This window comes from Carassius gibelio, chromosome B3, assembly GCF_023724105.1.
Source record: "Carassius gibelio isolate Cgi1373 ecotype wild population from Czech Republic chromosome B3, carGib1.2-hapl.c, whole genome shotgun sequence".
Classification (NCBI taxonomy): Eukaryota; Metazoa; Chordata; class Actinopteri; order Cypriniformes; family Cyprinidae; genus Carassius; species Carassius gibelio.
In genome coordinates this window covers 36,950,875-36,967,536 of record NC_068398.1, presented here as the reverse complement: position 1 = coordinate 36,967,536, position 16,662 = coordinate 36,950,875, and the positions used below count along the sequence as shown (strand labels likewise).

General features: G+C 39.0%; 1 protein-coding gene across 2 annotated transcripts; it reads left to right on the top strand.

Annotated features, from left to right (window-relative positions):
* The first annotated feature begins 2,722 nt into the window (after nucleotides 1–2,722).
* Nucleotides 2,723–5,982, top strand: LOC127953370 (E3 SUMO-protein ligase ZBED1-like). 2 transcript variants are annotated; one of them, XM_052552596.1, is made up of 3 exons: nucleotides 2,723–3,821; nucleotides 4,393–5,015; nucleotides 5,165–5,982. In XM_052552596.1, the coding sequence occupies exons 1-3, from the start codon at nucleotides 2,960–2,962 to the stop codon at nucleotides 5,564–5,566; spliced, it is 1,887 nt and encodes a 628-aa protein (XP_052408556.1). In that variant the 5' UTR covers nucleotides 2,723–2,959; the 3' UTR covers nucleotides 5,567–5,982. The 2 variants fall into 2 exon arrangements, with proteins under 2 accessions (XP_052408556.1, XP_052408557.1); XM_052552597.1 differs by lacking the exon at nucleotides 2,723–3,821 and having other exon boundaries at nucleotides 4,263–5,015.
* The last annotated feature ends 10,680 nt before the right edge of the window (nucleotides 5,983–16,662 follow it).

The following is a 16,662-nucleotide window of genomic DNA, read 5'->3' as shown; positions in this document are numbered from 1 at the left end:
TGGTTTGAACCAGGCAGTGGCTTTATTTTTTTTCCAGCTTGGAAATGTTATTTCTATACAGACATTATTTCGACCTGATATTGTGGCCCTCCACTCCTCGTTATTTCGTTTGTTCATGTTCCTTTTCACATTCCATTTTGTCTTCATTTTCAGAATATGTGAACACTGACATGAAGGTTACTGTCCATGCTTTTTTACTTTAAATCCAATTTTGAATGGAGTGAGTTTCGTCTTCATTTTCATTAATTCTCTGCTGTTCCAAAACCACCCAGAATGAACATCTGCTAAATTTTATACAAAAAAATAATACGTATGTTAATGGGTGATTACCAACATTCTTCATAATATTTTGTTTTGTGTTCAACGGAACAAAGACACTTAATTTTGGCAGAACATTTCAGATAAAATAAATGTTAAAACGTAGGATGTTCAGTTCATCAAAATAATGGTTTATAGATTTTAGCCTATATCCAGTCATTGAGTCCTGCAAATATTTGTGATAATTTTATATTTGAATGCCATCATATGTCACCAGATGTCAAAGTCACAAAAAGTTTAGGTTTTGGCTGCACTGAAAAAGATACATTTTTCTAAGGTTACTGGTTGCAAACAATTATTTTTTTAAAAGCTGAAAGTAAGCTACCTTTGTTTATTTAAATGTAGCTAAAATAAATTGATCGCATCTGTGACCTTCATGCCCAAATTTATCCACAAAGGTCCAATTAAGGGCTGCTATACGAAGGATGCTTGAGGGTTAAGAAAAATGGTTCTAAACACTACCAAACAAGGGTTATTTTGCTCATAACAATAGCAGGACCCTATTTTGGTGCTAAATAGAAATCTTTCTAAAGCGATCCATAAAGAATCATGCTTTCCATTATAGCTATATAGTATCTTAATGATGTTATAAATAACCTTTTTAATGATTTATTTAGTTTATTAAGAATAGTGTATTTGTATATTTATATCCACTGTAGCACCTGAAGAACATGTTGAGTGTATTCCTGAAAGGAGGGGGAGAAGATGAGGACATAATTGCGATACACAAAAGACAAATCTGTTTGCCATGTCTCTCAACACATCATTGATCAGGGCCTGGAAGACAGCTGGGCATTAGTAAACCCGAAGGGTAAGACCCAGTATAAAAGTGTCCCGTAGGGGTATTGAAGGCTGATGACCAAATGGTAGGCATTGTGGAGGTCTAATTTAGTAAAGACCTTGGCTCCCTGTAACAATTCAAAAGCAGATGACATCAGAGGCAGAGGATACCTGTTTCTAATGGTGATTCATTTATTCCCCGGTAATCAATGCAAGAATCCAGGGAGCCATCCTTCTTAACAAAGAAGAACCCAGCACCAGCAGGTAAGGAAGAGGGATGGATGAGGCCGGCATTTAAGGATTCCTTCATATACTTGTCCATGGCCTCTCTTTCAGGATCAGACAGGGAGTACAAATGCCCTTTAAGCGGAGAGTGGAAGAGGTAAGGACATGGCCCGGCACTTCCTGAAGACCCGACAAAGATCGTGGTACTCCACTGGGACTCTGGAGAGATCAGCAGCCTCCACCTGAAACACAGAAGACAGGAGATGAGGCAGCACCTAAACACGAAGCAAGACAGGACTGACTACAAGATAACACAGTTCTACCAATCCATGTAAGGGTTATGCTGCACCAACCATGGGTGCCCAAGGAGCACAGGAGCACCCAGGGAGTCAAGGAGGTACAGCTCAACTACCTCAGTGTGATTGCCAGAGACCACCAGACTTACTGAAGAGGTGGAGTGGGTGATGGAGGAGAGGAGAAGGCCTTTGAGGGAGTGGACAGAGATGGGAGAGGAATGGCGCTGCAACAGAAACATCCCTCAGCTCCTGAATCAACCAGAGCTGGACGAGTGAATGGTGTCCTCAAACTGAACGGAGACAGGGAGTAGTGTACGAGACTTTGGGGACTCGAGACATGTAGAAGTGCCCATCAGGATCCTCTGGCTTACTGATGGGCCCCGGCTTTTAAAAGGACACTGGATGGCTCGGTGTCAAGGCTTCCCAAAAAAAAGGTAGAGACATCGAGCCAGCCGATTCTGCTTCTTCTTGACTGTGAGACGAAAGGTATTCACCTGCATGGGCTACGAGTCGACTACAGAAGATGAAGCGGTAAGGGCAGAATTGGAAGCTCCCTTGCCCAACATCCAGGAGGATTGTGTAGTCCACCGCTGATGGCGTTGCTGAAGACGCCCCTCTACACGCTGTGCCAGTTCCACTTGGGAGTCAAAATCACGAGGCAACTCATGAGTAACAATTTTGTTTTGGATTTCATCATCTAGCCCCTCCTGAAACCTAGCGCGCAAAGCAGCTTCAATCTAGTTACAGGTGGCCAGTGTTCTAAACTGGATGGAATAGTCTGTGACTGAGCCTCGTCACCCTGAGCAGATCGATCAAACAGCTTAATCATCCCAGCTTGGAAATCCTGAAATGTGGCGCAGAATGGGCACGAGCATCCTACACAGCAGTTTCCCACTAATGGACCCTCCCATTCGGTAGGGTGATCACAAATGCCAACTGAGACTTCTCCGTGACAAAGCTGTGGGGCTGGAGTGTAAAGACCAAGGAGCACTGGGACAGGAAGCCCCAGCACAAATTAGGATCTCCGTCGTAGGGAGGAGGACTGTTGGTTTGGAGTTCTGGCTCAGCCTGAGGTGGAGAACAGCTACCTTGGCTGTCAGTAGGGCTGCACAATTAATCGAATTTCTAATCGCGATCACGATTACAGAAGCCACGATTACGTAATCGTCCAAAGCCGCGATTACACAAAAAAAACAAAAAAATCTGCGCGCATAGGAGGCGTGTTTAGATCATGTCAGGTTGTGAGTGGCGAATCACCACTTTTAATAATAGTCTGTAGGCGTGTCATTATCAACGACCAGATTATCCACTGATACGTCTCATGTCATGTTAATTTCATCATGTCTGCTGATAGAACAACATCCGATTCCGACAACGTGCAAAGTGCTCATCCACAATTAGAACCGAAAAGAAAAGCAACATCAGTGGTGTGGAATTATTTCGGATTCACCAGAGATGATGTCGATCAGCGTGTTATACTGTGTAAATTGTGTCGATCAACTGTTTCTGCACCATCAAGCAACACCACAAATTTATACAACCATTTAAAATTCAACCACAGAGTGCAATACGAGGAGTGTCTCAGCGTAAAAAAAAAAGCGCCAAGTGATGCGAGAACTGCAACACAGACACCCATCACGAAATCTTTGTTTAATGCTACTCCGTACCCGGCAGGTTCCCAAAAGCAGATCGAGATAACTGAAGCGATCGCGCATTTCATTGCAAAAGACATGGTGCCGATTAATACAGTTTGCAGCGCGGGGTTTAAAAAACTCATAAACACACTGGACAAAAGATACGTCATCCCCTCCCGCAATTATTTTTCTCAAGTTGCGCTGCCTTCGCTTTATTCAAAATGCCGGGAAAGCATTGAATCAGATCTGCAGAAAATTGAGTTCTATTCCACCACGACTGATTTATGGTCGAGTAGAACTATGGAACCATATATGAGCCTTACGGTTCATTACATTGATGACGAGTTTCAACTCAAAACCAGATGCTTGCAAACGTCCTATTTTCCGCAAGATCACACCGGGGATGCGATTGCTCAAGGACTGAAAGAGATGCTGGGTGCCTGGGATTTAAAGGAGGAGCAACAAGTCTGTGTCACAACAGACAACGCAGCAAATATAGTGAACGCTATTGCTATCAATAAGTGGAGCAGACTTCAGTGTTTTGGACACAGGCTGCACCTAGCAATTGGTAAGTAGTAGCCTGCTATTAATATTCATTTAGCTAAAAATATACACATAATTCCATATTTATTTCATTGCAATATCATATGTACTTGGCTAATAATATTTAGACCAGGTTTTTTTTATTCATTCCTGGATTATAATGCATTCAGTGATTGAACAGTTTAGCATGCAACAACTTCAGTGTTTTATATATATTTATATATATATATATATATAGGCTATTGTATAGTTCACTTATCTATATTTATAACATTATATTAATACAGTATATATATATATATATATATATATATATATATATATATATATATATATACATATATACATATACATATACATATATATATATATATATATATATATATATATATTTATATACTGTATTAATATATATATACTGTATTAATATAATGTTATAAATATAGATAAGTGAACTATATAAACTGTAACTATAATGTTTTTACAACTATACTAATATAAATTGTACTGTTACTGTAATTTTGAAATTGTGTCTGTTTAATTGTAATTAAAATGTATAGCATTAGTAAACTGTTTGTGTGTGTGTGTGTGTTTAGAACATTCTTTGAAAGATGGACGGATTGACCGTGCACTAAATGTCTGCAAAAAGGTGGTAGGGTGCTTCTCCTATAGCTGGAGACGAAGGAGGGAGTTATCCGAGGCCCAGAAAGAGCTCAAGTTACCTCAACACAAGCTCAAGACTGAGTGTCCGACAAGATGGGGCTCAAAACAAGCAATGATCGCCAGGGTATTGGAACAACAGAGTGCCATTTCTTTTGTTCTCTCCGCGGACAGAAAAGCCAGACACCTTGTCCCCACATGGCAGGATGTAGAGGTCCTTGAGGCGGTCAACAACTCCCTTTCTCCACTTGCTGAATTCACGGATGCTCTTTCAGGAGAGCAATATGTAAGTGTGTCATATGTGAAGCCTGTTCTTCATTTGTTCAACAATAAAATCTTGGCAGAGAAAGAGGGAGAAACAGAACTGTCAAAATGCATCAAGAAAAAGATCCTGGACTACCTGAATAATAAGTATGATGATCCACTGACTCAAGAATTGCTTGACATGGCTTCTGCAATTGATCCCAGATTCAAGCTCAAGTACGTCAATGAGAACAGAGTTGAAGCTGTCAAGACTCGTTTGAGAGCTGAAATGGCATCAATATCTACTACAGTCAAGGTAATTATCAGAGGTTGTGTGTGCCATGTATATTTTGTTTTGGCCATTCTCAGTATTAATTTAAAATTACTAAATAGTCTTTACTATACTAGTACATGACATTATATTTTATGAGTTAAACAAAATTTTTGCCTTTGTTTAATTAAAAGCCTCAACCATCGGTGACTGTTAGAGAGGAAGCAGATGACCAAAATGCTCCAGCACTAAAGAAGACCAAAAAAACACTGGGCAGCTTCTTTAAAGTAGATGAGGACCAGAGGCCAGCATCGCCATCTCTCAATCTCCAAGACATGGCCATTACTGCAGAGCTACAGTCTTATTTTCTATCTGCTGCTGTTGATAGTGAGGAGGATCCTTTGGTCTGGTGGAAGGAACATGCAAAACAATTCCCAGCACTATCCAAGTTGGCACAAAAGTATTTGTGCATTCCTGCCACAAGCTCTCCCTCGGAAAGAGTATTCAGCACTGGAGGAAACATTGTGAATTGTTTGCGTGCATCCCTAAAGCCTGAAAGTGTGGACAGGCTTGTGTTCCTAGCCAAAAATCTTTAAAAGTCTAACTTGATGTTGTTCATTCCTGAAACCTTGAAGTGTTTTTATGTCTTGTGTTCTAGGCCAAAATACTTCATATGGCAAACTCAGTTTTTTTCTTTCTACAGGTTATCTTGAGTTTTTCTGTTGTTTTAATTTTAGTTTTAGTATAATACCATGCATACTATTGCATATTTGCACTTTTTTTTATTTAAAGAAACCAAACCAATGTAGAAAAGCAATAAAAGTTTTTCAGGAAGAGTGTTTTCAGCTTGGTTTTTTTTATTTTTATATACAAATATGGCATGAAGTTGCTTTAAACATGGTATAAAGCTACTTAAAACATCAATCAAATGTAAATTGTAATAATCGTAATTAATAATCGCAATTACAATTTCAAAGGAATAATCGACAATTATGATTTTTGTCATAATCGTGCAGCCCTAGCTGTCAGTAGGTCAACCTCCCTGGAGGTGGCAGTTACCTGGGTGGAATGCTGGCCCAGGAGAATGCCTTGTTGTGTCACAGCAGTCCTGACTTGCTCCGTTCCTACTGAATCCATTTTTTGTCTGACCGTTATGTCAGGGAAAAACACAGATTCAATTTGCAGGTTCAACTCAAATTTATTTAAATTGAAAAAACAACTCAGCTGGGCCAGATATTAAAAGGAAGGATGAGGGGAACAGTCCAAATGAGCCTCCAGTTCCTCCAATAGGCAGGGTAGATGGAGAACAGCTCACAAAGTCCAGGTGTTAGTATTGACACAATGTCAGAGTGGGAGGAAACCGCTCACGAGTCCAAGCATCAGTACTGATGCAACGTCAGAGCAGAGAGTTCCTTGTGCACCATGGAGGGGTAGGATTGAAGAAGCCACAAGGCACAGTTCTGGTAATATCAAGACAGTAACTAGGGTCTGGTAAAATGAGAGACAGAGCGAGCAGAAGAGAAAACAAACTGAAAACACTGAACTGCACTGCACACGAAGTGTAGCATCTTAACACCACAATGGTCGGACACAAGACTACACTTGAGAGGAACTTAAAAAGAGGGAGAATTAAAGAATAAACAAGTCACAGGTGTGATGGCAGCAGAAGTAGTAAATAAGATAATGATGGGGAGGGAACCATGAAGACTATGAGCACATGGTGAACTGTCAAATCAAAACAGCAACCTGCTAATCAGACTGAAGTCATGATACTGACATCATGCTTTCATTAGACATTTCTTTACACATAATTATCATTTCCAATGAAAGATTTTTGTTACTTTTAATGACAACAAGATCATGACTACATTTAATTTTAGTAAAACTCTTGACTACATTTAATTTTAGAATGAAACTCTTTTCATTCAATGGCAAACAATGAAATAAAATATATTTTAAACCATCCGTGTTACTGAATTAAAAATACTACAGTGTAATACACAGCTGCCATGACGAGTAAATGTAGATAAGCTGAATTAATTATGAAAATGGTACAGTTTTCATAATCATGAGTTACAAAGAAATTTAACAGTCTGACTTACCTTTACAAAGAACTTCAGTATGTATACCTTGCCTGCTGTTTTTCTATATTAGCATCAGCCATTTGATGAGTTTTTCACTGCACTTCTAAAAAAATCAATGGCAAGGTTTGACCTTGTTTCTGTAGTGATTATTTTTCTTTTTACTGAAATTGTGAATTGTGACTGAAATTCCCTCCCACCAGCATCTTTCCATATATCTTTGTTTCTTTGTTTTTGGCCTTTCTTGTATCTTCCCATGTTTCAATGTGTGAAACAATAGACAATTCTTCTTACATTTCAATTTATATTTGCATTTTTTGTACCATTATGATATACTGCCTCCTACAGGAGTGGGAATCAATCTAATTATGATTTCAGAAAGCAGCCACTATACATTCTGTTACCGAAACCAATATCTGGATATTGTTCTAGAATACAGTATCTAAACACAGCCTTTGGAGTTGAGATAGAATGGTTAATTTATTTTCATATAATTTTCAAATACAATTTATAACATTTGATTCAATAACAGGTAGCTTAAATCAAATGAGACAGTAAAGCATCCGTGAAAATGTTGTTCTTGCAGGCAATAACAAAACACACACTTTAGAATTATTTAATTTAGATTTCATTACATTTTATTTTATTGAATTGATGCATTCCTTTCAACAGCAATAGCTTGTTTTCTACTATAATTCTGTGACTTGAACCACTTTAAAATTGTTGTTCTTGTAACCTGTAGCTACATTAAAAAATTATGTTTTTTACATTTATAAATCGTATTAATTTAAAACTCTGTCAAAACAATTGGAAAAACTTCCTCTAAGGGCAGCATAAAGCACACTTCAGAAGGCTTTGCAAGGTTTTTCTTGATCCTTAAATGTCAATAGTGTCACAGTCTTCAGTCTTTCTGTCACTGTCTTCTGTTAGTGTTGTATTTGTTGGTGCCATGTGCTCTCTCTCCTGTCTATTTTCTAACCACGCCTATCTTGTTACCTTTTTATTTTTTAGTTGCTCCACCTGTGTTTCTCACTTTTATCCCGGACTCGTTACCTTCACTCCGCACACCTGTTTCACCCACTCACACACACACACACACACACACACACACACCTGATGCCCATTGTCCTTGGCTATATATTCTCCACTCTCACACCACTCTGTCTGGCTGAATTTATGTTAACTATGATTTGTTGGTTGTTGCTTGTCCTTCATATTTTACATTACGTTTGCTTCTGCTCATGTCCCTGTTGTTTGGTTCCATTTTGTTTTTGCCTTGTTGGCTTTTTTGTTCTCATTTATCAAAAAGTAATTTCTTCCCTTCACTTGGACCCAGACCCTGTACTTTCCTCTGCACCCTTCGCCATGCCGTGACAGAATCCAGCCAGCAAACATGGGTCCAGCAGGGAGGTTTCTCGATGTCCACCAGGGAGATCAGGCCATCAAGGATTATGCCAGGGTCTTCTGGGTAGGCCTAGCCGAGCCCTTCAGCTCCTTTATGCCATTTTGGCACCCTGAGGAGACGCTGGAGGATTATATCAACCTGGCTCAGCAGGTGAGCGGCTCAGCCGTCAGGGTGGGGATGCCTACCCAGGATGTTCCCTGCGAGGCGGAGGGGCTCGCTTCTGGCTTCTGCGACGCGGCAGCAGTGGCCACTCACGATGCCCCCGAGGTGGCGGTGTCTGCTCACGATGCCCCTGAGGCGGCGATCCTTTCTTGACATCGTCAAAAGCTTTGGATTTCTAAATTGAATTAAATCCTCGGTCCCTCATTAGCACTCCTCTCGGGATCCGTGCCAACATGACGAGTTGCGTTCAACACTCGCTGCTTATCCGTAAAGTTGTGGAACTTTATGATGACAGGTCTGGGTCGTTGCGCAGGTCCTGGAAAAGGCGCCAAGGAGCGATGAGCATGATTAAGCTTGATCCTCCCTGCTTTCGTTGTAATCTTCATGTAATCGGGCAGCCACTTTTCAAAGAAACGCACCGGATCACTGCCTTCGGCTCCCTCTGGCAACCTGACTAGATGAAAACAACATCTGCGCCCACAATTCTCCAGATCGTCGAAATGCACTGACATCTCGCTCACTTTTTTTTGAAGATCAGCCACCGTAGCTTCGAATGTGTCATTGAGTACTAATCTGAACTCCTCTGATTGGCCACTGCTCAACAGAATCTTCTGAGGTCTGATCAGTTTGCATGTGTTTGTGCTGCGCTCAGCTTTTGATCCGAGTTGATAAGCAGCTCAAATGAGTAGCCTGTTTTGTTACACTTTTGTTTGTTTGTGATTTGAAGTTTCTCATGCAATAGAAATTGCAGTGCTTATGAGTTGGGAGATGTGGTGGTCAAATCAAAATCTTCTTGAAGGTTTATAACTATCAGCACTATAATTAAAAGAAGAAAATAAACACCAACCTGTTTGTTGTTCAGTATCTTCAGTGTGTTTGATTCTGCAGGATTCTGGGTCAATCATCGTCTCTCAGCTCTTCCTGAGGAGCTTCACTAATATGATGCTATTCTTGTGGGAAGAGCTTATTTGCCAAAAAATAAAATAAAATCACTTACTGATATCGTTTTCACAGCACAATTTTTTTTAATATAGATAAATAATGGTAAGAAAAATAGTTTCAATAATATGAATAATGGTGAGATCAAACACAGAATTGCATTTACAGATTTCTAACCAACAAATACACTCAGTATTGAAACCAGATCTCCTGTAAAATGCCTTAACACTCTTTTCATTAAAGACATCAGCATAATAAATGAGGTGAAAACAGGAACTATTGACATGACATAAAGTGTTTTTTTTCAGCAGCTCTGTTAATATTGAGCCTCAGACTATCAACACCCATTCAACAAGAGATTCAGATCATCAGCAGGTCATTTCACTTTATTCTGAGTGTTTGCTGTTAGTAACACATTATACTAGTCAGGATATATGATAAAAGCCTGTAAGTGTTCCACTGAAAGGCAGTAGGCCTACTGTAATGTATCACAATTTGGCTTGGATAAAAGATCAATAATAAAGAAAAATGCTGTAAACATTTATTTTTAAGTTTATGTTTTCAATTGTTTATCTTACCATTGTTTATATCTTAAAGGAATTTACATTTTTCTATTGTTATCAGTTAGTCTTAAAACAAACTCAGTAAATGGCACATATTTTTGAATTTGGCAGATTAGTTATTCCCACTGCGATTCAGCAATAAATGTTGGAATATCTCCATCGGTTTACAAATGAAAATGAGCACCAAATCAACAGGAAGAGTTCATTAAAGAGGACAGAGGGAAGATGAGTGATCCAGAGCCCTACTGAATCAAAAACAGTGAAGATGCTGATGATTTGTGTGTATGCATTTACCTGTTTTTCTATTTTGGTGAGGATTTAAACCTGAATGCACATAAGGGCCTTTCGCACTGCAGGAACCTTTTCATAGTACCAGAACTAATTGTGGAACTACCCACTTTTGGGCGTTTTTGGATGATTTTAGTATCGGACTGCCTTTTTGAGAACCAAATTAGCTTCTACTCCAGAGCAGGGTCTAACCAGCACAACTGGTACTACATGTGACATAAGTATACATTGATTGGCCAGAAGCGTTCAAAAACGGCCTCCCCCGCCATGATTTAAAACGCCATGTAAACATACTGTAAACAATGTGTCAACTTATTTTGCAAGTATGATGAATGGTGATCAATCAATCAATCACCTTTATTTATATAGTGCTTTAAACAAAATACATTGCGTCAAAGCACTGAACAACATTCATTTGGAAAACAGTGTCTCAATAATGCAAAATGATAGTTAAAGGCAGTTCATCATTGAATTCATTGATGTCATCTCTGTTCAGTTGAAATAGTGTCTGTTTTTATTTGCAATCAAGTCAACGATATCGCTGTAGATGAAGTGACCCCAACTAAGCAAGCCAGAGGCGACAGCGGCAAGGAACCGAAACTCCATCGGTGACATAATGGAGAAAAAAACCTTGGGAGAAACCAGGCTCAGTTGGGGGGCCAGTTCTCCTCTGACCAGACGAAACCAGTAGTTCAATTCCAGGCTGCAGCAAAGTCAGATTGTGCAGAAGAATCATCTGTTTCCTGTGGTCTTGTCCTGGTGGTCCTCTGAGACAAGGTCTTTACAGGGGATCTGTATCTGGGGCTCTAGTTGTCCTGGTCTCCGCTGTCTTTCAGGGCAGTAGAGGTCCTTTCTAGGTGCTGATCCACGATCTGGTCTGGATACGTACTGGATCCGGGTGACTGCAGTGTCCCTCTGATCTGGATACAGACTGGATCTGGTGGCCACGGTGACCTCGGAACAAGAGAGAAACAGACAAATATAAGCATAGATGCCATTCTTCTAATGATGTAGAAAGTACATAGGGTGTTATGTGAAGTGTTTCCGGTTCCGGTTTACCTAATTAATGCAGACTAAAAATCCTTTAACGGATTTGGATATTAAAAGCATATTAGTATGTTATGTGTAAGCCAGCTTAAAGAGATGGGTCTTTAATCTAGATTTAAACTGCAAGAGTGTGTCTGCCTCCCGAACAATGTTAGGTAGGTTATTCCAGAGTTTAGGCGCCAAATAGGAAAAGGATCTGCCACCCGCAGTTGATTTTGATATTCTAGGTATTATCAAATTGCCTGAGTTTTGAGAACGTAGCGGACGTAGAGGAGTATAATGTAAAAGGAGCTCATTCAAATACTGAGGTGCTAAACCATTCAGGGCTTTATAAGTAATAAGCAATATTTTAAAATCTATACGATGTTTGATAGGGAGCCAGTGCAGTGTGGACAGGACCGGGCTAATATAGTCATACTTCCTGGTTCTAGTAAGAACTCTTGCTGCTGCATTTTCCATTAATCACATCCTTGCAGGAAGAGACAAGAATTCAATGTTAGAAATCAAATATATTAATCCAGTTAAAGGTGAGTGACTTTAGGATAAACTGAGGGGTTACATGTCACTGGTTCTTCTACTGACATTAGGACCAGTGCTTAGTCTATGACTATTAATTGTACAAACCTCGATATAAATTAAAGTTGTTAATAGTATTTTAATAATATTTTAGTTAATAGTGGGCCTGTCTGTTGCTGTATTCTACACTTGGACATGTATTCATAATTTTACATGTAGAATAAAAAAAAAGCACAATGTTGCATAGCAGTGATTTTATAGGAATAAATGATTGTGATTATTTGCAGTGCTGAGTTGTATCCAGTGGATAGTCTGCTACCCCTGTGTCTTTAATAAGGTTTTGTCTGCAGGTCGTGGGATCTTCACTTTAGCTGTTTTCAATCAAGGAGACTTTGTGGTGGAGTATAGAGGAGAGCTCATTGATGCAGCTGAAGCTGAACACAGACGTAAACTGTACCACAATGCATGTTCGATCTTCATGTTTGATTTCATATGGAAGCGGAAGACATGGTGGTAGGTTCAGAATGACTAATGTGTTTAGATTTCTATAGTGAGAAGTCTGGATTTCTGAAGTAAAGAATTAATCAACTATGCATTGAACATCTATACTTGTATTGGATGTTGGCATTAGTGTAGTTGCTTACAAATTAAAGTACAATTCAAAAGCGTGTCACTATAAACGTCTGTTTAGTGCATAATGCTTGTAAATTTGCAGTATTGATGGAGCACTTGAAGATGGGTCATTTGGGCGACTGGTAAACGATGAGCACAAGGCACCAAATTGCAGAATGAAGTTGATCGAAGCAGAAGGGAAGCCACATCTCTGCCTTTTTGCACTGAAGGAAATTAGGGCAGGAACTGCACTCACCTATGATTATGGTGGGAAATAATGGCCCTGGCGCAAAGAGGTGGGTAATTTAGATTTTTTTCCCTATGAATTGGTGTCAAGATTTATAGCCTATACATCTAGACATCTTTATAACAATGAAATCATCTCTGTCTTAATTGCTACTGTGTGTTAAGCTGTGTGAGTTTCATGATGCCACAGAGATTACACAAATACCTATCCCTTGCTAGTGCCAACAATTATAACCAAAAATCAGAAGTCACTTCTTGGTGGTATTCAATCAGGTTGTCAGGTTAATCTTGAACTTGCATGACTCTCCCAGGTGATGCCAGCAAGCTTATCTGTATTTTTTGTAGATTCCCGCTAGTGTTACAAGCACTGCTGCCCAAGAGTCTATTACAGACCGTTTCCAAGACCAAACCATGTCATCCACAGTCTCTATTGAAGGTCAGTGACTGTTTGAGTTATGGTGGGCATATAAACGTATTGTGCCTATAAAGCATGTGAACCAGTGATGTAGTGGTTGCTTCTAGAGTGATGCACAACTCCACCCTTCCTGGCCTTCCTCATATTCTTTCCTGTATTCTACAGAGACCAGAGAGAGACCAGCTGCGGTGTAAATGTGCTCCATTCAGTATGGATGGTCTTTTCTAACCATGGTGTCCCCCCAACACTGGTGTTTATCTGGGAGTTCAACAGTGGAAGACTCCGGTTTGAGCATGGATGTCATTACAAGACCAAAGGACAGTGTCTCACACACAAGTGCACAGATCTTTACCTTTTTTACACAAAATTACTTTAGTTTCTTAGAATGGTTTTTACTTTTGCTTTACTTAAATAGATTAGGGTTAATCAACCTATTTCCTTGCAGTTAGAGGTTATGTAGAGAATTATCCGTTTCCTTGCCCCTATCCGTTAGTTACCCGCTGTTTCGCTAGTGGTCTCTGTTGTAGAAAATTGCCTCATTCTTCCTACTACAGCACTCACTGTCTTCAAACAACAGGGCTATAGGTTGATTTACCATGGACCTTGGAGTTTAACTTTTAGTGTTAAGCAAAGCCTTTGATTGGTAGAGATACCTGTTGCCAGTTTTATTTATTTTTTTACAGATAATAGAAGTTAAGTTGGGTACATCTAAGTTGGGTACATCATTTGGCTTTGGAAACAGGTTCAGAAAATACATATGTTATGTTTTTTAAATGCCAGATGAAGGTTTACTTCATTATTTAGAGGAATTGTCTTTTTGCCATCGCCACAACAGTTCCAAGTAGAAGCATATCTTTCTCTTGTGTGTGTGATGAGTGACGCCCCAAAAGTTAGCCAGTCTTAAGGGAACAGGAATTGAATAGATATGCTTTGCTATTATATCTCAAGTAACTTCTTTCTCCCTTTTTATCTCTCCTGAATGATTTGTAGAAAAGGTGTGAAAGTAAAGCAGCCAAATGTTTTTGTTATTATTATTTATGATATAATTTGTGTGTGTAAATGTTCCACAGTGTACAATCCATAAGCTGTTTTTTGAATCGGTGTAAGATGCAAACGTAAGTGTGTTATTCATCATCTTAATTAATGCATTTTTCAGTATACCATAAGTAGTTTAATTTCATGCCATGGGTCAGTTCCAGACCCGCACCTATAAAGCATAACAATATGTTGCTTGAATGTTTTATCAGTTCAAACCATTGCGGTGAAAAATACTGTAGTGGCAGATACTATGACATATCATGCAAATGAGGTTGCAAGCTCAGGCATATGGCAGAGAACCGAGACAATACTGCAAACTAGTCACCTTTTTCAATGCGTCTTTCATGGACTATATTCATTTGCAATGTCAACCCAATTGCACAGTAAGCGAAACGGCATTGTTTGAATTGTTGTATAGACGAATTTCAGCAAGCTCATATTTGCGATGTTACCAATGCAAAAACCGCGGTTCTTGGTTTGATCTGCTATGTGAACATAGGGCAGTGTTTGTGCTGCTCCATTAGCATTTTTAAAGATTAGCTTGGTTTAAAAGCATAATGCACAAATGTTTCGTTATGTCTAAGTGAGTATCAACACAAGCAAAATGCCTTCAAGTCCATGGTGCACTCATGTCATTGCTGAAGTCATTCTGTAATTATGCATATGCTCACAAACTTGGAGGACAACGTTAAACCGTTAGAGCAAACATTGCATCAAACTTAAGCATTTCCAAGTGTTTTTTATTTCTAACTTTTTTACTTTATGCATCTGAGTTGATAATAGATTGAGTGGAATTTTTGAGGGTAGTTTGTCTAACTGAGATGATAAATGTACCGTATATTAAAGCCATGATGAACAAAAACTAATTCAATGGATCAACCAATCAATTGGCAATCCAAATGCTTGAAGTTGTCTCCATTCCCAATTACTTTTTGAAAGAATTCCTTTTATTCTCATAAGCCTTATTAATGTTGGATAAACATTTCAGCATTTCTGTTCCACTGTAACACCAATGAGCGGATGGTATTCAACAATATGTTCTATATTAATGAATCCTGACTCTTTAACACATTCTACACTCAAAGACCAGAACGTGAGTTAAAGAAAAACAAGGACCTTCGCTTTACAACCCTCTTCCAACATAACTCACCACCCTGGGCGCCGCCAGGACATTGTGGATGAGAGTTATAACGCCTTGGAGACTATCCAGAGATACAATATCGAACTTCAAAGGGAAGACAAACACCCGTCCTTTTCACTCACTGCGCTATCACACAACGAAACAGACGCACACACATTCACAAACAGGCACAAGCATTTATGGCTAGCCCATGGACCTTTTTACTATAAAACTACCTCTAAATGTATTTTAATGTCTCCTTTTTGTGCTCAAATGTATGTATGCGGCATAGTGGAATATACAAATGTTACTGTGTGTTTAATGCAAACTTTATATGCATTTAGTTAAGAATAACTCTGTATCTCTGTATACTTGATTGGTAAAATCAAAGTTCTTGGTGTCTGTATAATCGTAAAAACACGACTGTAACGAATCTTGATAGCAAATTACAGAGGAACGATCTTGCTTAAGAAAAATGTTTAATTTTGAAGAAGATTTTTCCCGCCTCAGTTTCTTACACTTTATTGGCTCATACTGAAAGATAGGTGTAAACCTAAGTTTACGTAAAAGCTCAGGGAAACCTGTATTCTGGGCATTCCTGGGTTTCCAGTTTCGCAACCGGACTTCAAGAAGTTCTTCATTTGTTCTTCTTTACTTTTCGTTTAACTTTAGTTTTTCTTTATTGTCTTCTGATATTTGACTTCGTTCAATTGTCTTCACGAGCCAAACGAACTTAAGTCTAATCATCTTTTGGCAAAGTTTACATTCGCGTTAACCATCGAGCTCACGCATTATCTGCTCTGGAAAGAACAACGCTGAGGCCGCACCGACGGACAATTTGAACGCAGCTACACACAAGAGCCAGATCAAAGCAAGTACTTTCTTATATCGCAACTAAAATTGCTGTTTAAGGTTGTCTAGACTATTCCATGTTTGTGAAATTATTCAATGACTTGGGGTCTCTTGCAAAGTTAACTGTTTGAAATTGTCACGCTGAGATTGGTTTTCACTTTCACTTTCTCTCCCTCTCTCTCTCTTATTTATCTCATTACTATTCTTGTTCGTTTACCTTGTTTAAATTGTATTTTTCGTATTATTTGTATTATTATATTTTGCTATATACTCATTTTACTTATGAATTGTAGTTATGTACTCTTTAGTCTGTTTTTATTAAATCCTATAATTTGCTTGAATTGAATTGTTTTATTGCTTATTGAGATCGAAGTCCCTGAATTGTGTGATCTAAGCTACAAGCTTTGT

Bases quoted from the DNA above. Each gene is read 5' to 3' on its own strand.
- LOC127953370 (XM_052552596.1), top strand. From the start codon at position 2,960: ATGTCTGCTGATAGAACAACATCCGATTCCGACAACGTGCAAAGTGCT. The intron at 3,822-4,392 runs GTAAGTAGTAGC...GTGTGTGTTTAG, and splicing joins CAGGCTGCACCTAGCAATTG to AACATTCTTTGAAAGATGGA. The intron at 5,016-5,164 runs GTAATTATCAGA...TTTAATTAAAAG, and splicing joins CAATATCTACTACAGTCAAG to CCTCAACCATCGGTGACTGT.